This window comes from Sphaerodactylus townsendi, linkage group LG10 (assembly GCF_021028975.2).
Source record: "Sphaerodactylus townsendi isolate TG3544 linkage group LG10, MPM_Stown_v2.3, whole genome shotgun sequence".
Lineage (NCBI taxonomy): Eukaryota > Metazoa > Chordata > Lepidosauria > Squamata > Sphaerodactylidae > Sphaerodactylus > Sphaerodactylus townsendi.
The window spans coordinates 5916295-5939766 of NC_059434.1; the positions used below are offsets into that span (position 1 = coordinate 5916295).

The 23472-nt window shown below is 46.9% G+C and overlaps 1 protein-coding gene across 1 annotated transcript in view; it reads right to left on the reverse strand.

Moving 5' to 3' along the window:
* The window catches only part of PROM1 (prominin 1), a 66436-nt gene that overhangs the window by 23525 nt on the left and 19439 nt on the right, over nucleotides 1–23472 (reverse strand). Inside the window, exons 8-14 of the mRNA XM_048508703.1 lie at nucleotides 20411–20534; nucleotides 19431–19534; nucleotides 16216–16300; nucleotides 14358–14504; nucleotides 9439–9510; nucleotides 8049–8141; nucleotides 1642–1695 (exon numbers count right to left, since the gene is read on the reverse strand). Coding sequence (XP_048364660.1) covers nucleotides 1642–1695; nucleotides 8049–8141; nucleotides 9439–9510; nucleotides 14358–14504; nucleotides 16216–16300; nucleotides 19431–19534; nucleotides 20411–20534 — 679 coding nt within the window. The remainder of the gene's footprint in view (nucleotides 1–1641; nucleotides 1696–8048; nucleotides 8142–9438; nucleotides 9511–14357; nucleotides 14505–16215; nucleotides 16301–19430; nucleotides 19535–20410; nucleotides 20535–23472) is intronic.

Here is a 23472-nt window from a genome sequence, read left to right on the forward strand (position 1 = left end):
ACATTGCATTTTGGGATATTTTCAATCTCCAATGTTTTTGGTGATGAAAAATAGACCCGGAAACAAGAAAGAGATGTTTATAGCCAACCGGTTCACAAGGCCTGTCCTGTCAGGAAGTCCCGGTGCAGATAGTCTGAGTGGTCCACAGTCTTTCACTAGAAAGGGACATGTCTAAGAAAAGTTCATAATCTGTCCTGTGTGCCTCTCCTCTTTTAGTCTCTTTCTTGCCTGTTCAGATCTGTTTCAATCAAACAGGCTATATTTTGCATCCCGCACCCGAAAGAACAAAGTTATCATACAGTCCTGCTCACCAAATCGGTGTCAGGACAAATACCCATGGGGTGTGGTAAAACATATTAGTCTTTGTTCTGACCCTAGATCCGTGGTGGCTAACCTTTGGCACTCCAGATGTTATGGACTACAATTCCCATCAGCCCCTGCCAGAATTGTAGTCCATAACATCTGGAGTGCCAAAGGTTCGCCACCACTGCCCTAGATAATGAGGGATTCATTTTGCTGGTCTAGTTTTAAGCTTCTAGCAGAGGTGTAACGCCCAGGGGGATGGGTGGGGTGTAATGACCTAGGCTGAGCAGCGGCGGAGGAGTGGCTTCAGCCGTGCAGGGTGTGGGCGGGTGTTCTGGGCAGGCGTTTCGGCTGGCAGGGATGCATGGCACACATGTCTCCAGGCTGGAAGTTTCCCGTTGCTCTGCCCCTGGTTTCTAGACTTCAACAAGAATCCACTCATTCGCAAACACGCTAGATTTTCCTCTCTGCAGCCACCAGCCAGCCTTTGATCAAATGGCAACCATCCAGCAACCCCAACCAGACCCTCTTCAAAAGTGTCAAAATGCCCTCCTGGTCTCAGTGTGAAGGTGGAAGCAGGGGAAATCTTTAAATCTTGCAAGTTAAGAGATTCTCTCTACAGTTCAGAAACTTCCTTGCCTCTGCTTTATACTGCGGTAAACATGAGCTCAAGTGAGAAACTTTTTGTGGCTGCAAAGCATACAATGGATACACACACCAAAACAAACCCAAACCATTGCGCAGTGTCAGGTTATACACTACTACAGCATCTGAGCATAGGGAAAGCAAACAGGATCAAACACAGCCTCTGACTCTTCATTTCACTTATCACTGAGATTAAAAAGATAGGCAAATCCGCCTTATCTGTATCAGCCTGGGGTTCAGACAGAAATCATTCCAGTTCCCGTCTTCATCTGCCAAGTCATTAGGTTATGTGAGCATATATTTCTCATCTGAGATGGCTGCTTCTCAGCTCCCCTCTAAAACCTGGCTACTCCCTAAATGGGGCTCTGCTTCCTCTTGCTCCAAGAAACCTTCTTGTTCAAATATATCTTGGTGTTACCGGTAGGAGGGCAAAGACTCCTCCATCGCACACATGACTGGGCCAAAGCTGTCTCTCTTCTCTCCTTCTTTAGCCTACAAATTACTTCATTGGCCCATCTCTGCTACGTGGGAGGAGAAAAAAGGGGTTAGAAGAAACTAACTCCTAGTGTGAGCAGACTACTGAGCATTCCTAGAGGGCAAAACCCTGCATTCACAAAGCAAAGTGGAAAATTCTTACGTTACCTACCGTACCATCGGAAGGGTTAGAGAAGCAATAAACTCAGCAAAACTTACTGAAAGTTCAGATGATGTTCTTTGAAGTAACCTAATGCTCTGGTTTAAAGTACTCTGAATTAAAAAAAGAGAAAGAAACATTATATCACATAAGAACATAAGAAAGAGTCTGCTGGATCAGACCAGCGTCCATCTAGTCCAGCTCTCTGCTATTCGCAGTGGCCCACCAGGTGCCTTTGGGAGCACTCATGCAGGATGTGAAAGCAATGGCCTTCTGCTGCTGCTGCTCCTGAGCACCTGGTCTGCTAAGGCATTTGCAATCTCAGATCAAGGAGGATCAAGATTGGTAGCCAGAGATCGACCTCCATAAATCTGTCCAAGCCCCTTTTGAAGCTATCCAGGTTAGTGGCCATCACCACCTCTTGTGGCAGCATATTCCTCAACGTGATCCTCTGGAGCTTCATCCACACACTGAATAAGAACAAGAGAGTCTGGAAACGTCAGATCTCCCCCGCGAATCGTGGCAGCTTCCTCAGCCAAAGAGGCCTTCTCAGGGGAAGGCGACACTATTAGCGGAACAGGCTGCTGGGATCCCAGCAAGGGGAGTGGCCAGGTTCTCCCCCGGCCACCAGCATGGGGTGAAGAAGTAGGGTTGCCATATTCAGGTTGAGAAACTCCTGGAGATTTTGGGGTGGAGCCTGGGCAGGGCAAGGACATCAAGTAGGGGACAATGCCACCAAGTCCACCCTCCAATGCATCCATTTTCTCCAGAGAAGCTGGTCTCTGAAGTCTGAAGATAAGCTGTGATTCCAGGGGTCCCCACCTGGAGACTGCTGGTGCTCCTACACCAGGGGTCTGTAACCTGCGGCTCTCCAGATGTTCATGGACTACAAATCCCATCAGCCCCTGCCAGCATGGTCAATAGGCCATGCCGGCAGGGGCTGATGGGAATTGCAGTCCATGAACATCTGGAGAGCCGCAGGTTGCAGACCCCTGTCCTACACCAAATTACCATAGCTACAGTCTAAGACTATATTCTAAATGTAACTGGCATATACATGTACTGTGTCCACTTTGTAGTAAAGTATTTTAAGCTAAACTCAGTTCCAGCAGATGGAAAATGTAAGTGCTCAAAACACGGTGTACACTTTGTTCCCTTACACCAGGGGTGTCCAACTCTGGCACCCCAGATGTTCATGGACTACATAAGAACATAAGAACAAGCCAGCTGGATCAGACCAGAGTCCATCTAGTCCAGCTCTCTGCTACTCGCAGTGGCCCACCAGGTGCCTTTGGGAGCTCACATGCAGGATGTGAAAGCAATGATCTTCTGTGGCTGTTGCTCCCAAGCACCTGGTCTGTTAAGGCATTTGCAATCTCAGATCAAAGAGGATCAAGATTGGTAGCCATAAATCGACTTCTCCTTCATAAATCTATCCAAGCCCCTTTTAAAGCTATCCAGGTTAGTGGCCATCACCACCTCCTGTGGCAGCATATTCCAAACACCAATCACACGTTGCATGAAGAAGTGTTTCCTTTTATTAGTCCTATTTCGTTTACTAGTCCTAATTCTTCCCCCCAGCATTTTCAATGGATGCCCCCTGGTTCTAGTATTGTGAGAAAGAGAGAAAAATGTCTCTCTGTCAACATTTTCTACCCCATGCATAATTTCCTGATAGATCCCCAACGTCCATATCCCCCCCCCTCAGACTTCCTCCTCCAAACTAAAGGAGTCCCAAAGGCTGCAGCCTCTCCTCATAAGGGAGGTGCTTCAAACCTTCAACCATCCCCCTTGCCCTTCTCTTCACTTTTTTTTTCTCTTCGATATCCTTTTTGAGATGTGGGTGACTCAGGAACTGAACACAGTACTCATTGCGTATTCCAAGCGCGAGTACAGCATTCTAATGGCGATATTTGTATATAAGGGCATGACAATCTTTGCAGTTTTATTTATCAATTCCTCTTTCCTTAATGATCCCCAGCATAGAGTTTTGCCTTTTTTCACAGCTGCCATGCATTGAGTTGACATTCCTACAAACCGGAACCAACCTAAGATGCCTAAATCTGCTTTCCTGGTCTGTGACTGATAGCACTGGACCCTTGTAGCTTCAGGGCACATGTCAAGTTTGGATTTTTTGCCCCTAAGTGCACTTCAATACTTCTACATTTTTGGCTACAAGCATTGAACTGCATTTGCCATTTCTTGGCTCCACTCACCTCAATTTATCACGCAGTCCGCTTTGGAGCTCTTTCACAATCCTTTCAAGGTTCTCACTCACCCTCCCACTTAATTTGGTATACTTGGCCTACATCCTACATAATTTGCAAACTTGGCCACCACACTACCCACCCCTACTTCCAGGTCATTTATTAATAGGTTAGAGAGCACTGGTCCCAATTGGCCATGCTGGCAGGGACTGATGGGAATTGTAGTTCATGAACATCTGGGGCACCAGAGTTGGACACCCCTGCCCTACACATTGAGAGTGTACAGCCCATGCGGTCCGAAGAGGTCCTGATGTGGGAGGGCACGGAATGCCTTGAAGACCAGACGCGTCCATTACAACGAATCAGATGCCCACTGGATTACGATGAGCCTTCAAGTTGGCCATGGAAGGGAACCTCAGCATCTCTGAAGCTAGTGGGGCAAAATTTGCCTCAATCCAAAGCCCTTTTGTTTTTTTAGCAGAAGTCATGAGAGACAGGATTGCTCAATGTCATGATCTGGTTTACAGTGGTGGGATCCAAAAATTTTAATAACAAGTTCCGATGGTTGTGGGATTCAAACAGTGGTGCGCGGGCCAAGACATCACACGCCCAGTCCCTATTGGGCAGGGGAGGTTGCTTTAGTAACCCCTTCTCGCACCGTGAAAGAGAAAAAATTAGTAACCGCCTTCTAGAGAAGTGGGTAGAGAACTGGCTGGATCCTAACACTTCTTGATCTGGTGGTGGCTATATCGAAGTGTCTACTGTGAATAAGGGAAAGGAAATGTAAAATGATGATGTTGGGTACATATGTTGCATATATTCTAGACTGGGAATGGGAGAACCTGAAACAGGGCTGCTAGTTTTTTTTGGGTGGGGGGACGTTGTCATCTGTTTTCAGGGGACAGCTTCACACAGCATGTCATTTAAGGCCTTACGCGGCCTGGGACCCTCGTACCTTCGGGATCACATTACCCCATATGTCCCGGTTCCTCGCACTCCTCTCTGCCCAGTAGAGGGCCAATTCTACTAGAGGCAGTCCCTGGGTCTCAATGACCAGCTGGGTTGGCTTCCCACTTGGGCTAGGGCTTCTACGTTTGGTTCTGGCCCTGCCCTGGTGGAACGCTTCTTCCACTAGCTGTCCTGGACCCTCTGCGGGCCCTGGGAGTTCCACTTGGGGCCTGCTGGGCAGACCGAAGCTACTGTTCCACTGCCTTTGGAGAGACCAGCCACCGAGGTGCCCTCCCTCCCCCCCTCTGCTTTACAGGGGACCCCAACATCATTGGGACCCATTATTCTTTTCTGGGAGGGTTGCATATAGGTTGTATTGTATATAGGTTCCATTGTTTTAGAATGTAACTGTTTTAAATTGTATGTATATTTTTTATATATGATATTTTATATTGTTCATCATTCTAGACGTTCCTTCGCTGATAGAGGCGTTATATTAAATCCAATAAATAAATAAAATAAATAAAAATATGAACAGCCTCAAAACATGGCCAGCAACCTTCTAGCTATGACTAGAACGAAATCTCTGTGAAATTTCTAATGCAAATTTTGCAATCACTCCAAGATTCTCCTCCTTAAAGGACCGGGGAGATCAGCTCCTGGGAGTCCAAAGCAAAAAAGAAATAGCAAAAAAGATCTCACCCTCAAGGCCCTTCTGATCCTATCCCCGAAGTTCAAAAGAGCCCGAAGCGAACGGTTTTGGCTCTCCCTCTTCATTTGTTGCTCGTATTTCGAGGCATTAGACTGCAAGCTTCTTTTTACTCTGTTCATAAACCATTTATACTCTGGCAACTACCGCATATAGAAAAGACACTCGGTGCATTCTGTTATGACTGATAAAGGTATAATATCGAAAATGAGAGTCAACCAAACAGGAGCACAACCCAGGAACTTGCTTGCCGCATAAGAAAGGAAAAGCACTTACCCTAGCTCTAACATATTTCTTGACAGTCAGTTTTTGGAAAAAGAAGATTGAGAATGATTAAGAGTTAATTAGGAGAGGCGCAGGCGGAAAAGCAGACAAGAAACAAAACAGTTTTGCTTTTCAGAATGGAGGTTGTTTAGAACCGGAATATGCGTTGTAATTAGTAAGGAGAGAAAAGAAGAGGGCAGGAAGATACCAAACGCAAGTGGTGTCCCCCCCCCAACCTGCCCGTCCACCCCCCACCCCCCGACTGCTAAGCATCTTGTCACTGAGTATTGAATTTCTATCATGGTCGAGGGAGTGATATCCAAATAAAATTGTTAAAATACGTCTGAAATGCTTGTTATCTGAGTCTTTGTTACTAGGCTGGCCGCAGTCATTTAACATCTAGCTTTGGAGCAGCTATAAGACAGAAAATTATTACCAAAAACACTTTCTCAAAATTTCTCTTGCTGTTCTTTTTCCATCTTGGCTAATTGTCCTGTAATTTGGACAGGCAAAGCGACAGCACAGTGATCCTGCAGGGCAGAGCGAGGGAAAACTGCCTCGGGCATGTGTGCTCAGCACCCTACCATCTCCGCTTGCCTTTGGTCCCAAGGTTCTGAATGCCCTTGCTACACCTAGGTGCGTGACCGGTACTGCTGGGCTGCCTCCTGGCCCCCCCCTGGTGACACGCTTTCACTGGACCTCCTCAAGTAATCCTTCTGCCTTTACTGGTGTCTCCTATTACTTCAGTTCCCACCTGTCTCTGGGCCACTCTGAAGCAGAACTAAAACCAGAGTCGGGAGAGTCCCTTTTTTGAGAGGTACCTGGAATTGGTGTGGGGACTCGGAGTGTGGGGAACACCACGTCCAAATCTCCACTTAACCACCAAAGATTTCTGGGTGTTCTTGGCTCCTTTGTTCTGTCTAACCTACCTCATAGGGTTGTGGTGAAATCCAAGTGGGGCAGAGAGAACCATCTGTACTACTCAGAGATTCTTGCAGGTTACAGAGCTTAGCTATCACACACCTGCGAAAGTGCATGTGTGTTTACACAACATCGTGGCATGTGTGTGGCAAGAGCTCTTGTGGATTTGGTCCATTCATAAAGGCATGTTCCTCAGTAGAAAGAGCCCACCCTGATGCAATATGCCAGAGGAAAGCACCTCTGCCAGCGGAACAGATCCACAGGAACCAGCCACAAGGAAGAAATATCTCCATAGCTGACCATGGACCAACAGGCAGGACAGCCCAGCCCGTATGCAGAACGCAGCCCATGGCATTTGAGCATGCTGTCTACCAACAACGATGTAAATACATGAATCTACTCAAAAGGTACGCAGCCACTGGTGTATTCAGGCCAGTACTGACTGCTTGACTGATGGTGGCTCTCCTGGGTGGATCCGCCCCAGAACACAAGATCCTTTTCAACTGGAAATGCCAGAGATGGAAACTGGGACATTGTGCAGGGAGGGCAGGGGCTCTACCACAGAACAGCACCCCCCCACACACTTGTATTATGCTTTGTCGACACACATGAGCAACCTCCCATGTTCCACACTGGGGTCCCCAATATGGTATGTGTGCCCCCCTCCCATCAACACCTTTCTTGGTGTTTTTACAAAGTGAGGGGCCACCGGGCCTTTGGAGAGACCAGCCGCTGAGTGTGCCCCCCCTCCCATTACTTCCTGGGTCTTCAATGTCATCAGGACCCATTACCTTTCCCCCTCCTCCTTTTTAGGGAGGGTTAAGTTTAAGTTTTAGTTTACAAGTGGTCATGGAGACGCCTTTTAAAACAATTACTGTTTTAAGTGTATTTTTGGAAATTATATTCATGCTGATTTTATATATACTATTTTATGTTGTACACCACCCAGAGCCCTTCGGGGATGGGGTGGTATATTAAATTAAATAAATAAATAAATAAATAATAATAAATAATGTGGGTTTTTGTTCAGCAAGGCTTTTGATAAACAACTGCGGATTTGATTGGCTGTGTGGATTTTTAAACATTGTTTGGGCCGGAACAGCCACCAGGGCACAAGGATCTTCACTTTGGGCATGCAAGTGAGCTCTGGAAGGCATATTTACGCCTGGCTCTGCCTCCTGGGGCACCTATTCTGTAGCAGCTACTTTGTGGCCGTGCCCACCACAGTGTCAGAATTCCCAAGGTGCCCACAGTCTCAAAAAGGTCAGGGGTCTCCGTTCGAGGCCAGCACTGCGTAAGTGAGACCAGCCTTAGAATGCAGACGTATGGAGGAAAAGTCATGGCTGATATCCTAAACTGTTTTCTAGTTTGTAGAACTCCCTTGTCCAATCTTGCATAACAAATGTAAGTTTCTTACCATCGCTTGCTCCAGGGGGATAACCTGTTGGTTATGTATCATCCGGATATTGTTTGCATGACCTTTCAAGGCATTTTCTAGTGCTCCTTTGGGCTGCAAATAAACATACATACAGCTTTACTGGCATCAAAAATATAATCTGTGATAATAATTAAAAGGGGACACAGTTGATAAACATTAAAAAGTAATACAAAACAGAATAGAAAATGAAATAAAATACATACATTATATATTTAACAATACATAAAGTCAATACTTGTTCCTGACAACATTAGCATTTATAGCTACCTGTAGGAACCAGTTACCCTCCCACAGATCCAAGTAGAAGGGCCATTTACTGTGGGCACGCCAAAGCTGCAACAGAGTCGGGCAGCTCATGCGTAAACATCTTTTCTTTCTTATCTTTCTTTCTCTCTACATATATATATATATATATATATATATATATATATATATATATATATATATAGAGAGAGAGAGAGAGAGAGAGAGAGAGAGAGAGAGATGATATAGATATAGACAAATATATATACATATATCTATATATCTATATCTATATATAGATATATAGATATAGATAGCTAGAGATAGAGATAGAGATAGAGATAGATAGGTAGATAGATAGACAGACAGATAGATAGATATAGATATAAAGAATTATATCTGACATTCTCCTTTTCCAACCAGAGTGGTAGCACATGAAAGGGGGAGGGGGATGATTAATGCTCTTTGCAGATTTCTATAATTAATTAATTGTTCCTTTACTGTTAAACAGAAAGTCTATTCGAAGTTAATGGCTTTTCCCCTCAAAGAAGACGTAGAAGAAGGAAGTAGAGAGTCGGCTTGTATACCCTGCTTTTTCTTTATCTTTAGGGAGTCTCAAAGTGGCTTACAGTCACCTTCCCATCCCTGCCTCACAATAGGCACCTTGTGAGGCAGGTGGGGCTGACAGAATGCAGACACAACAGGCCACTGTTTCTGGAAGGCCACGTGGAATAAGTTACTATTTTGGTAGCTGGTTGTGGTGGGTTTCCCAAGTGCAACTTGCTGTCGTTTGCGTTGCTGCCACTGTCTATCCCGCCCACTTGGCTGAAGGCAGGGCTTGTGGAGGCCAGGGGCGGGGCTTGTGGAGGTGGGGCCGAATGGCATTTTTGGGTGCTAAAGGTTGCCGACCCCTGGACTAGATCCAACCTTAACCTCTGATTATAGAACCTCCTCCTTTCCAGGAAGGAGTCAGAATGCTTCAGGTAAGCCTGAATAAGGCAACATTACTTTCCAAGAGCATTTCAGGAATGGAAAATGCTTTAGTGAACAGTTCCACAGTTGTAAGGAAGTCCTGTCATGCATCACACGAAGAATGCCAGCTCTGTTTCAGTTCATTGGGACTCACCAGTTGGTCTGCGCTGGCTTCCAAGTCATTAGCAAATGACAAGAGATCCACTTTGGTAACACTCTTGTTGATCTGCACGAGACAGAAAAGGTGATATTGATAACGTATTTAGAGGCTGTGTAACGCAGATTTCTGACAGTTGCGGCCTGTTCTGAATTAAAACTGGAGGCACAGCTGAAAGGAAATCTGCAGACCATGGACGTAGGTAAGGGGGGGGTTTCTCGGGTTTGAAACCCCCCCATTCATATCCGAAGCTCCGCCCACCCGTTTGTGGGTTTTTAAAACATTTTAGTGCTTTTTCGGTTTTTGGCCTGCAGGGGGCGCATGTTTGGGCTAGCAGCACCAAACTTTCAGGGATTGTTTGGGTGACTCTCCTGATGATACTACCTGGGTTTGGTGAGGATTGGTTCAGGGGGTCCAAAGTTATGGACTCCCAAAGGGCGTGCCCCCATCCTCCATTGTTTCCAATGGGAGCTAATAGAAGATGGGGGCAACACCCTTGAGGGTCCATAACTTTGGACCCCCTGAACCAAACTCCACCAAACCTGGGATGTACTATCAGGAGAGTCTCTTATTGATACCACCCAGGTTTTGTGAAGCTCGGTCCAGGGAGTCCAAATCTATGGACTCCCAAAGGGGTGCCCCCATCCCCCATTGTTTCCAATGGGAGCTAATAGGAGATAGGGCTACACCTTTGAGGGTCCATAACTTTGGACCCCCTGAACCAAACTTCACCAAACCTGGGTGGTATCATTAGGAGAGACTCCTAAAGATACCCTGAAAGTTTGGTGCTTCTAGCTTAACAATTGCACCCCTGACAGCAGGCACCGCCAAATTTCCCCAGATTCTCCTTTTCAATCCACCCCCTTCGGCATGGGTTTAAAGGGAGAATCTGTGGTCCTCAGTTTAGAAGAAGCGGAGGAGTTTGGATTTATATCCCCCCTTTCTCTCCTGTAGGAGACTCAAAGGGACTTACAATCTCCTTGCCCTTGCTCCTTCACAACAAACACCCTGTGAGGTGGGTGGGGCTGAGAGAGCTCCGAAAAGCTGTGACTAGCCCAAGGTCACCCAGCTGGCGTGTGTGGAAGTGCACAGGCTAATCTGAATTCCCCAGATAAGCGTCCACAGCTCAAGTGGCAGAGCAGGGAATCAAACCCGGTTCCTCCAGATTAGAATGCACCTGCTCTTAACCACTACGCCACATTGAAAGTGATGCTGTTTCAGGCTGGAGGATAATCCACCCCAAACCAGCATCACTTTCAATGTTGTTTAACTGGGGACCCCAGATTCCCCCTTTCAGGTGGATTTAAAAGGAGAATTTGGGCTCTCTAGTTTAAACACCATTGAAAGTGATGCTGTTTGGGGGTGGATTCCAGCATCACAGCGGCTGCCGGGGGGGGGGGGCGCAAAAGGGGAGTCTGCCATCCCTGACCTCGGAGAGCTGCTTTTATAAGTGGTAGGCTGGAGGCGGGGCTTGGGGAGGCGTGGCCATGCCCTAGGGGTGGGTGGGGTGTGGCCCCACCCCTGAACCCCCCCATAAAAAATCTATACCTACGTCCCTGCTGCAGACAGGTTCTCCTGCAGACACAACAGGTGACCTCGAAGAGTAGCTAATTCTGGTGCATGTCTGGATCAGGTGGCAGCTGAGTCATTCAGCCCTCCCCATCACAGACACACAGCAAAATAAGCGGCCCTCAACATCCACAGGATACATGAAATGCTCTAATTTATTGGTAGCGAACAGAGCTGGGCACGTGCTTCTGGCTTCCAACTCCAGAGCACAGGACCAAACTCCCGACACAGACCCCTCAACAGCTGAATAGATCAACAGTCAAATATGCGTAAATGGACAGGTAGACCATCCAAGTCCTGCTGTAGGATACTGAACCCATCCTGCAGAGGTTATAAGCAGACATCAGGATCACACAGTAGATGCCCTTAAACCAGAGGAGGGATCCAGCAGGTTCCCTGGGCTATGGGTTCCAGGAGAGTCGGGTTACCCACATTTCCAGTGTGCCGCAGAGGGGGTTACCACTGGTGGCTCTTTTGCCAATGGTTTTGGGCTTTAGGGGCCACCCTCCTCTCAGCAGTAGCGTGCAGAACTGGAAGCAGTCTAGCAGGGAGGTGTAACTGTGTAGCCTGGAAGCCTGCGCCTGTGGCATTCAAGCTTCCCACCTAAGGATCACAGAAGCGGCTAAGGCCCTTGCTACAGCCCCGCTTCAGGAATGTTCTACTGAATGCCCGGCCACGCCTTCATCGCGGCTCCCGCCCACATTGGCGCTACGCCACAGTTTGAATCCCACCACCATGGGAACCTGTTACTAACATTTTTGGATCCCACCACTGCCTTAAACCTTCTGAAGGCAGGTGTACGTCACATTCGTTCACTGTGATCCCTGAAGATCTGTCCAGCATCAATGCCCTGCAGCCGCCTTCTCCTGCAGCCCTTTTTGACAGGAACATTCACCTGGTGCCTTCCCCTCTGCCCCAACTCCGCTCTCAAACTCCACATTTCCATGGAGCTTCTGATTTTACCACTTAATACTTGTTTCAAATTGTAATCGTGTCCATTTATGTTTAAGAAGAAGAAGAAGAAGAAGAGTTTGGATTTATATCCCCCCTTTCTCTCCTGCAGGAGACTCAAAGGGGCTTACAAACTCCTTTCCCCCCCCCCCCCAACAAACACCCTGTGAGGTGGGTGGGGCTGAGAGAGCTTGGAGAAGCCGTGACTAGCCCAAGGGCACCCAGCTGGCGTGTGTGGGAGTGCACAGGCTAATCTAAATTCCCCAGATAAGCCTCCACAGCTCAGGCGGCAGAGCTGGGAATCAAACCCAGTTCCTCCAGATTAAATTCACGAGCTCTTAACCTCCTACGCCACTGCTGTTCCAAACTCTTCTTCTTTAAGAAGAAGAGTTTGGATTTATACCCTGCTTTTCTCAACCAGGAGTCTCAAAGAGGCTTACAAACTCCTCCTCTTCCTCTCCCTGCAACAGGGACCTTGTGACACAGGTGGGACTGAGAGAGTTCTGAGAGAACTGTGGCTGGCCCAAGGTCACCTGGCAGGCTTCTTGTGGATGAGCAGGGGACCGAACCCAGTTCTCCAGATTGGGGCCTGCTGCTCATGGGGAGGCGTGGGGAATCAAACCTGGTCCACCAGATTAGACTTCACTGATCATATGGAAGAACAGGGAATCAAACCCAGTTCATCGGATTAGAGTCTACCACTCTTAGCCAATATGCCACACGGGCTGTCCAAAAGGGTACACTGCCCTTTTCTCCCACTCCCTTCCTCTTGTTGCTCTTCCACCAGCCAAGACAGAGGTCGGGTCCCCAAAGAAATACACAAAACTCGGTAAAAGTGCCATGTTACGCTTTATCACACGTTAGAATAGGTGTCAAACTCGCGGCCCTCCAGATGTTACAGACTACAGTTCCCATCATCCCCTGCCAGCATCATGCTGGCAGGGGATGATGGGAACTGTAGTCCACAACATCTGGAGGGGCCCAAGTTTGACACCTGTGCATTAGAGCATTCCATGAGGATTTGGAATACCGCCCCGAATATCGTGTTCCATGGATCTCTTAAAAAAAACAGACTCGGATAGAACTGAAATTGATTTATTGATCAGACAGGTTACACTTCACTGATTCATTGCCAAACCATCCCAATAAGAGTTGCTGTGCTCTCCCTGTGCCCTGTTACTAGGCAACAACTCCCCCTCTACTCTCCCTCGCCTATTCACAAGCTTGCTCCTTCTCTTGTGAGCAGCAGTGGTGTAGGAGGTTAAGAGCTCGTGTATCTAATCTGGAGGAACCGGGTTTGATTCTCCGCTCTGCCACCTGAGCTGTGGAGGCGTATGTGGGGAATTCAGATTAGCCTGGGCACTCCCACACAAGCCAGCTGGGTGACCTTGGGCTAGTCACAGCTTCTCGGAGCTCTCTCAGCCCCACCCACCTCACAGGGTGTTTGTTGTGAGGGGGGAAGGGCACGGAGATTGTAAGCCCCTTTGAGTCTCCTGCAGGAGAGAAAGGGGGGATATAAATCCAAACTCCTCCTCCTCCTCCTCCTCCTCCTCCTCCTCCTCCTCTTCCTCTTCTTCTTCTTCTTCTTCTTCTTCTTCCTCTTCCTCTTCCTCTTCCTCTTCCTCTTCTTCTTCTTCTTCTTCTTCTTCTTCTTCTTCTTCTTCTTCTTCTTCTTCTTCTTCTTCTTCTTCTTCTTCTTCTTCTTCTTCTTCTTCTTCTTCTTCTTCTTCTTCTCTTAAGCCTGCGCTTCCAGATAACAGTCCAGGTGCACCCAGCCTGCAAAAGGCATTTCCTGAAGCCCGCACATTTCCATATAGCAAAGCTCTAACATCAGACGAAACACAAACTACAAGCAGAAACAGCCAGGATGCCACAAACTCCTGCCGTCCCCTGGAGACGTGGCAAGACCACAAAGCATACAGACAGGTCTTGACTCCCAAGAAGCTAATTTGGCTGAGCTTGGGCCAATCAGAATCCCCCAGACAGAGCTGCCTCACAGACCTGCTCTGAGGATAAAATGGGAAAGGGGGAACCATGTTTGATACCCTGAGCTCCTCGGAGTCAGGATAAAAACAGGCTAGATCAGGGGTGGCCAACCTATGGTGCTCCAGATATTCATGGACTACAATTGGCCATGCTGGCAGGGGTTGATGGGAACTGGAGTCCATGAGCATCTGGAGTACCATAGGTTGGCCACCCCTGTGCTAGATGGACAGGCAGCCAGATTGACAGCTCTTGTCTCACCAAAAAAAAACCAACCACTTTGCTACATGTGTACATGCGGGCATGTAGTGTCTTGTTTACATCAAAACAGAAGCCTCCACTGTGAACATTTTGAACTGTTTTTAGTGTCAAAACTCTCTCCCCAAGCCACTTGAGAAAAGAGGTTATCTTACCTCTGACAGATACGCTATGAAGTTGATCTCATTTATTCCTGAGAAACTGAAATTCAGTAGATTCTCCTTTCCTGTTTCATCCAGCAAAATGATATTGCTCAGATTGATATTAATTTGTCTGATTTTCAGTGATACTTCTTCGGCATACTGAAAAACAGAGAAGGGGAAAAAATGAGCCAAAAATAATTATCACCAAATCCTTACACATCCCAGAATGCGAACATCTATAATGACAAGTTGTTAGTCTTGTCATGCCCCTACCCAAGCTTGGAAGCTAAGCAGGAAGCCACGCCCCTACCCAAGCTTGGAAGCTAAGCAGGAAGCCACGCCCCTACCCAAGCTTGGAAGCTAAGCAGGAAGCCACGCCCCTAACCCAAGCTTGGAAGCTAAGCAGGAAGCCACGCCCCTAGCCCAAGCTTGGAAGCTAAGCAGGAAGCCACGACCCTAACCCAAGCTTGGAAGCTAAGCAGGAAGCCACGCCCCTAGCCCAAGCTTGGAAGCTAAGCAGGAAGCCACGCCCCCAGCCCAATCTTGGAAGCTAAGCAGGAAGCCACGACCCTAACCCAAGCTTGGAAGCTAAGCAGGAAGCCACGACCCTAACCCAAGCTTGGAAGCTAAGCAGGAAGCCACGCCCCTACCCAAGCTTGGAAGCTAAGCAGGAAGCCACGCCCCTAACCCAAGCTTGGAAGCTAAGCAGGAAGCCACGCCCCTAGCCCAAGCTTGGAAGCTAAGCAGGAAGCCACGACCCTAACCCAAGCTTGAAAGCTAAGCAGGAAGCCACGCCCCTAGCCCAAGCTTGGAAGCTAAGCAGGAAGCCACGCCCCCAGCCCAATCTTGGAAGCTAAGCAGGAAGCCACGCCCCTAGTCCAATCTTGGAAGCTAAGCAGGAAGCCATGCCCCTAGCCCAAGCTTGGAAGCTAAGCAGGAAGCCACACCCCTAGCCCAAGCTTGGAAGCTAAGCAGGGTCAACCCCTAGTTCAGGTCTGGCCAACCTATGGCACCCCAGATGTTCATGGACTACAATTCCCAATTGGCCATGCTGGCAGGGGCTGATGGGAATTGTAACCCATGAACATCCTGAGTGCCATAGGTTGGCCACCCCTTGCAAAGGAGACTGCCAAGGAAGTCCAGGCAGCCAATGGCAAACCACCTCTGTATCTTGTTGTGAAAACCCAAGGAGGAGTCTCCATAAATCGGTTGCTGCTTGATGCCTACGACTATTAATGACAGTGATGGTGTTGATGAATGGCCAAAATCACGGAATTTTCATGGGAAGAATGGAAGTCCCCAGTAAAACCATGAGGATGTCTGAAAAATCACCGACAGATTTTTGCAGATGTCTGTTTTATAGGGTATCACTACTGCCCGTTTGTGCACATATCCTTGCAGTGAAAAGCAAATGCCAGTATTGACCATGAACAGTCATAAAATCCCGTTTGTGGGAGGGTTGCTGTTCTTATGCCTGAAGGAAGGAACGAATCCTAAATGACAACCACCAGTCAACTCTCCCCACTCCCATAAAGATGATTTTGCAGAGGAAATGTTCTTTGATTTCCCCCCTCAGTTAATAACAAATGTACCTAGCGCAGTCTTTCCTTCCTATCTCCTTAGCCTGCTGTAAAATAAATATCAAGGTAAGAAGTGTATGTTATTGAGCTCTCAAACAGAGTCAGTGACTATCATGAGGCATCACAGCTCCCCGCTCAACCAGGCAAAATTAATATTATAATTAATTGCAGAAAATGACCAGCTCACCTGTAAAACTGGCATACAAGCAACGTATTTTCACAGTTGATTTGTGAGAAGTCAAATAAGACTATGCTAAACACCCTCACAGCTACAAGGCAAATCAACTTACCATGCTCACGTTCAAAAATTCGTAGATATTGAAGAGGTTTTCTAAGCCCAGTGAGGTGTAAATCCCCTTGTTTTCTTTGCAGTCACTACAGAAACATGTAAAGGACACATCATTAGGGAAACAGATTTTAAATGGAAATATCTGCCACTAAAAAGCCAGGCAGTTGAAGATGCCTCCTTGATCTGAGATTGCAAGTGCCTTAGCAGACCAGGTGCTCAAGAGCAGCAGCAGCCGCAGAAGGCCATTGCTTTCACATCCTGCACGTGAGCTCCCAAAGGCACCTGGTGGGCCACTGCGAGTAGCAGAGTGCTGGACCAGATGGACTCTGGTCTGATCCAGCAGGCTAGTTCTTATGTTCTCATGCCACAGGTTAAGATTCGTTTCCCAGAAATAACAACACCCATCTGGTTTTTTTTTTGGTAGCAGCTTCCAATGTCACCTCCTTTGAAAGACAGAGACCGCCATCTAATTTTAAAAAGCCCAAAATTCTTCGGGACATATCCAGGAATTCTCCGGATTAACAGCTAAACAGACTAATGCATATATCACTCAGAAGAGTAGCAACAGAGCTATGTGCGAAAGCTGTTGTCAAATTAACTCGGCAATTAATGAAATAAGTTCACCTGCAGAATCAAAATGTGTCCCCCAATAAGTAGGGCTGACTACCACAGGTACCCAGATGTGGGACCCCAGAAGGAAGGATTTTACAGACAGCAGAGGCCCTTTCCCCACTTACCCTTGTCAGAGGGTTGCTGTGCGCAATTCCTGGGGTCATAAAAAGGCGCCATTTGAAAAGGCGCCAGGAATTACGGGCGCTGAGGGGGCGCGAGAGAGGCAGCGTCGGGGCGGCTGTGTTCTCGCCGCCCCTGAAGTGGGGAGTGCAGCTGGACCCCGCGCTACTTGAGGAGAGTAGCGCGGGGCTTAAGGTAAGTGGGGAAAGGGCCAGAGACACAACAGCTGCCTTCCTTATCCTGATAAATATCCCGAAACAGAAACGCACAGATCATTTTTACTAACAACACTGGCAGCATCTTTTGCCCTTCAGGATGACAACAAATTTTGCTTTTCTTTGCCCTGAGTAAACATCCAGTTAAAATAAATGCTGCCACGTTGATTGATTCTGAACCATTATAATACTGACATGTCTTGAATTGGCATTCTCCAAAGCCACTTGAACTATAAGGGCTGCCATATTTGCAATAAGGGTTACAATGTTTAGGATACCATTTGAAATTCCCACATGGAATAAAAAGCATGGGAAAACAGAAACATTGCCTTCTAGGAACAAATATCAGTTTGCATTTTGTATTTTAGGAACTGTCTCCTCAACAAGGCACTGGAGATTTAATATATATATAAATTATGTATTTCACTGATTAGTTTCATAACCAGACAGTTAAGTGCTAACAAGCCTAAAGTTGGTTTGCAGGACTTAAAAAAATGACAGACAACCCAAGCTCCACTTATCTAAACTAAGGCTCATTCCGCACATGCAGAATAATGCACTTTCAAACTGCTTTCAATGCTCTTTGAAGCTGTGCGGAATAGCAAAATCCACTTGCAAACAGTTGTCAAAGTAGTTTGAAAATGCATTATTCTGCGTGTGCGGAAGGGGCCTAACTCTCACTTAAGATGAACACAGTAATCCTATACACAAATCGATAGGACTCAAGCAGCAAAAATGTGTACGGCGGATAAATCCCTTCCTGGGTCAGTGCCCTGAACGTCTTGCAAGGAATATGGCAAAATGTCTCCTGCAAGTTTTCATTTCACGCACCTGCTCCGGTGCTGAGAATGACGCACACTGCATGTATGCAGACCACATGCGATGATCACAAGATCAATATTGCAAGTTTTCTTTCACTACAGTTGGGAAGTGGATGTGTATGGTACTCTTTGCACACCAACCTCAAGAGTTCAGTTCACCTCCTTCAGAAAGGAAGACTCCTAACAAACGGCAGATTCATATACGGTAGTTCCTTGCTGTGATTTCTGTATAGTATCACAGTTAATGGGAAACGCACACATCCATCCTACAACACTAGGGTTGTCAAGAACTCCCCTGTACACCTTTAGAAAGATGCCCATTAATGCACACACATTTAAGGGAGGGAAAAGCCTCTCTAGGAATTCATAATCATTCATTTCAATCTTTTGAGGAATTAGAAAGCATACAAACTGCTCTCCACGATTTCTAGTCCAGCGAACCATTAAAATGAGTATTTATGGATTTCTAGTAGAGTTTCTAGCCATGGCTGAAGTCCCAAGATTAAAAGCATCCTATTGCAAAATGAAGCAAGTGAGATGCCTGGATTCTGGGGTTCCCAGAAATGCACGAGGAAGTTTATATCCTTGTTCTTGACTTGAATCTCTGCAGGAACCTCAAGAAGCCTGCAGGTGGCATGCTTTCACACGGATACAGAGGCAGACACTGACACAGTGGTGGGATCCAAAAATTTTAGTAACAGGTTCCCATGGTGGTGGGATTCAAACAGTGGCGTAGCGCCAATGGGGCTGGGCGGGGCACGACGGGGGCGTGGCTGGGCATTCCGGGGGCGGGGCATTAATAATTTCTCTGTTACTGTAAAAAACTCTTACTGTTAAAAAAAGTTCCTAACTTCCAGCTGGTATCTTTCTGTCCATCATTTAAACTCATTATAGCAAGACCTATCGTCTACTGCCAACAGAAACAACTACTTCTCCTCTAATTGACTGTCTGTCAAATACTTAATACTTTCAAATACTTAATTTTGTTTCTAGAAATCAAAAGAAAGAGACTTTTCTTAAACCAGGAACTTTACCATATTTCTAAAACATGTTTTTAAAACAGCCCAACAGGGAGAATGATCCCGTTTTCTACCTTCGCTAACCAGCCACGTAGGAAACAACAGGACTTTATGATTTTTGGACCTAATGGGATTTCTAACGGAAAAGCAGACCCGAGTAGTAACCCCCTCTCGGCACACACAAATAATTAGTAACCCACTCTCGGGAACTGTGTGAGAACCTGCTGGATCCCACCTCTGACTGACCACCTTCTTCCTACCTAGTGAAAAAATGCCAGAGCATAAAAAGGAAGTTTTACTTCCTGTCTACTACACCCCATGTGGGCCACAGGTTTACACTCGGCTGTACATTTTCGAGCAGTTTCAAACACAAACTGTTGAAGCTGCCAAAAGAAACATTATTACAGGACAGAAACATGAAATGGTTACCTGTAAACTTTTTCAAACGTCAAGTTAATATTTGGATTTTTTAAAACGATGCCAGAAAGGTAGTGTTTCCAGTGCCGATTCAGCAGGTAAGGAGTGTCCAGGATCTGGAACGCAAGAATAGAAAAAAATGTTTTAAAGTTTCTCTGCGTTTCAAACTTGGGAGCTTCAATTAAACAACAAGTCTAAGCATTTCTCCCAGAGCATTCCCTTCAGTCATCTCTTCCCCCCCCCTTTTTAAGGTTCTGAACTGAGTTGTGCCGCGCTGATCTCTCCCCTGCCCTTTGATTCTCATGCAAGAAGAACTAGAAGTCCTCTGAAGGTGCCAGCCACAGATGCAGGCAAAACATCAGGATAAAATGCTACTAGAACATGGCTGTAAAGCCTGAAAACCCCAGTGATTCCGCCCATGAAAGCCTTCAACAATTCTGACATTAGGGGGGGGGGGGTTCTCGGGTTCAAACCCCCACATTACATGTCCCAAGTCCATAACTTTGGACCCCCTGAACCAAACCTCACCAAACCTGGTTGGTATCTTCAGGAGAGTCTCCCAACAAATCCCTGAAATGTTGGTGCTGCTAACCTAAACGCTGCGCCCCCTATAGGCAACACACCAAAAACACTAAAAATACAAAAAACCACAAATGGGGGGGCGGAGCTTTGGACACGTAATGTGGGGGTTTGAACCCGAGAACCCCCCCTTATGTCCGTGCAGGTAAGTGACCGAACCAGTGACAGCAGAGACAGAGCTTTGACCTCACCTACACCAAAGTAGGCAAGCCACCCCCCAGCCTTAACGCCACATCTGGGCGTATCAAAACTGGCCTACTTTATAGTTTGTTGCAGGGATAATAAGACAAGTCTGTGAAGTGCCTTAAATGCTAAGAATCATCAATATGTATGCAGAGATAAGCCGATTTCAGAATCAGGTACGGAAGATGGTGTCTTTGTGGTGGATCACTTAATGATCTTGAGGATCTCACCTGGAATAAGGTCTTGTCTTCAAAGGGCTCGCAGACCAGCTTCTCCACATTTCCCCCCACAACGAAAGTGACCACGACAATCAGCATCAGAGCCCAGGAGAAGAGGAAGCTGAAGCCCACGCCCCTAAAGGACACCCAACAAATGGAGCGGCTTGAAAGACAGGCAAACGGAAAGACAACAGCAAGGAGGCCATCAGGACAAAAGCAAAGCACTTAAGGAAGATGAAGAATAGCACCTGCACTGCAAGCAAAATAGCTGTTCTATTGTTGTTGTTGTTGTTGTTGTTGTTGTTAATAATTGAATTTAATATACCGCCCTATCCCCGAAGGGCTCAGGGCAGTGTACAAATAAAACATCATCTAAAAACATAAATATGGTGAAAACCGGAAAAAAAAAAGATGGTGTATTGTCGAAGGCTTTCACGGCCGGAATCACTTGGTGCTGTGTGGTTTCCGGGCTGTATGGCCGTGTTCTGGCAGCATTCTCTCCCGACGTTTCGCCTGCATCTGCATCTGATGCCAACCACAGGTGCAGGCGAAACGTCAGGAGAGAATGCTGCTAGAACACGGCCATACAGCCCGGAAACTACACAGCACCCAAAATAGATGGTGCTTTCAAACACCACATGAAGCTGACAGAAAGCCTGAATGTGCTCGAACGTGTCTCGTTGCATACCCAGGCACGCGGTCAAATGGAGTGCAATGAAAGAATCCAGGCTGGAAACTAACTCAGGTTACCTGCAATGGACGAATGAAGACATACAGTTAAACCAAAGTAAGGGTTTCCTCCACAAACTGAGGTTCAAGGCGTGGATTAAACTTTGCTTTAAGCTCCCAGTTTGTGCGGAGAAAACTAACTCTGGTAAACCTGCATCCACCGGGCCTTCGGAGAAACCAGCCACTGAGGGTGCCCTGCCCTGTCCCCCCCCCCCCCCCCCCCCGCTGTATAGGGTCCCTATCATCATCGGGACCCATTATTCTCTTTTGGGAGGGTTGCATATGGGTTTCGTGGGATACTGTTTTAGAATGTATTTTTTAACTTATATATATATGTTTTTATACATGATATTATATTGTTCACCGCCCTGAGCCCTTCGGGGATAGGGCGGTATATTAAATCAAATAATAAAATAAATAAAAATAAATTCATACGTTTCAGGCAACCAGTGAGGATATGAATTTGTGTTGACCCAAGCTGAAATTGGCTGCTGCAGGTCAGCGATGAAACACCCAAAGTGACCCCAAACACTCCCAAAATTCTGGGAGCAAAAAACCTCTCCTGGAATTTTTGGAGGGTTTCAAGGAGGAGCGGGAATGGGGGAAAAGAGAAGAAGTTGGCCTGGGAAATAGTTGTTAGTGATGTCTCTCTTGGCTCTCTTGGAGGGATGAGAGATGCTAATTAAGAGCTGATTGTCAAATACAGACTTATCATGCCAGCATCTTCCCTGCAGGAGTATTCTCCCATCACTTACTTACTTACTTACTTATTTACTTATTTACTTATTATTTATTATATTTTTAGACCGCCCTCCCCAGTAGGCTCAGGGCGGTGTACATCATAATTAAAACATACAATAAAATATAAAACAGTAGTTCCATCTGTAATTTAAAACAATCAAATGGCGACAGTTCCCTCCCCCCAACCCCATCCACAGGGGGCCTGGATGACATGGCTATCCCGGCTGGCCAAAAGCCTGGCGGAACAGGTCCGTTTTACAGGCCCTGCGGAAACTTTGAAGGTCCCGCAGGGCCCTGGTCTCCTTAGGGAGCCTGTTCCACCAGGTAGGGGCCAGGGCTGTGAAAGCCCTGGCCCTTGTAGAGGCCAGCTGGATCTGTTTTGGGCCGGGGATTTCCAGCAGACGCTCCTCCGAGGAGCGGAGGGCCCTAGCTGGGCAGTATGGGGAGATGCGGTCCCTCAGATATGCAGGCCCAATGCCGCTAACAGCCTTAAAGGTCAAAACCAGTACTTTGAAGATGGCCCGGAACTCGATAGGCAGCCAGCGTAGATGGTATAAGACCGGAGTGATCCGGTCCCAGCACGATGTTCCTGTCAGTAATCTGGCTGCTGCATGTTGCACGAGTTTCAATTTCCGGACCATCAACAAAGGCAGGCCAGCATAGAGCGCCTTACAATAATCTAATCTGGAAGTGACCGTTGCATGGATCACAGTGGCCAGGTCGGAACGAGACAGACACAGGGCCAGTTGCCGCGCTTGCTGCAAATGATGGGAAGCTACCCGAGCCGTTTGAGTGACCTGGCCCTCCAACGATAGTGTGGAGTTCAAGGTCACACCCAGGCTCTTGACGGACAAGGCTAATTGTAAGGCCTCGCTGTCTAGCAATGGCAGGCAAAAGTCCACCAGTCCCTCCCCCCGTCCCAGCCACAGGACCTCCGTCTTCGTAGGATTTAATTGAATCAGAGGCAGCAAAGCCTGCCTCCACAGTTGGAAAATGGTGGGCGGGTAGGAGTCCTGGACCTCAGCACGGCTTTGTTGTCAAATTGGTCATCTCCTCCATTTTGAAATCAGCAACTGAACAGCATTATACTGATATAACAGCAGAGCAACACATCTGCCGAGTTCTCCAATTTCCCTGCTTCCATTAGACAAGGTACGTTTCTAGTCCTTTCTGTTGTGGAGATTTAAAGGAAAAGGCATATTCGCAACTAGGACTTCGTTTTTAAAAAATGAAAGAACTTCACAGTTATACAGCTGTACTGTTATATCAATATTACATTCATCAACTGTCATTTCTTCTGCAATGAGTATTAATCCTTAAACCCTAAACTTTCAGGACTTGACCATTAAACATCAAATAAAATTAAATCTTTAATGTTATTGGGGGGTTTTTAAATTCACTTTTCGCTATTGGATCTTGTTTTAACAACCATCAAAACCACGTCATCAATGTATTTATTTTGTATTCGGTCTTCTGGATACAAATGAAGGGAACATCATATCATGTGGCGGGAAATGTGGGCTTACCATGATGGAAACCCTTCAGAGAGCTGCATTCTCTCTCCAGTCTAACACACACATGTATTTGCAAACATATTCACACAG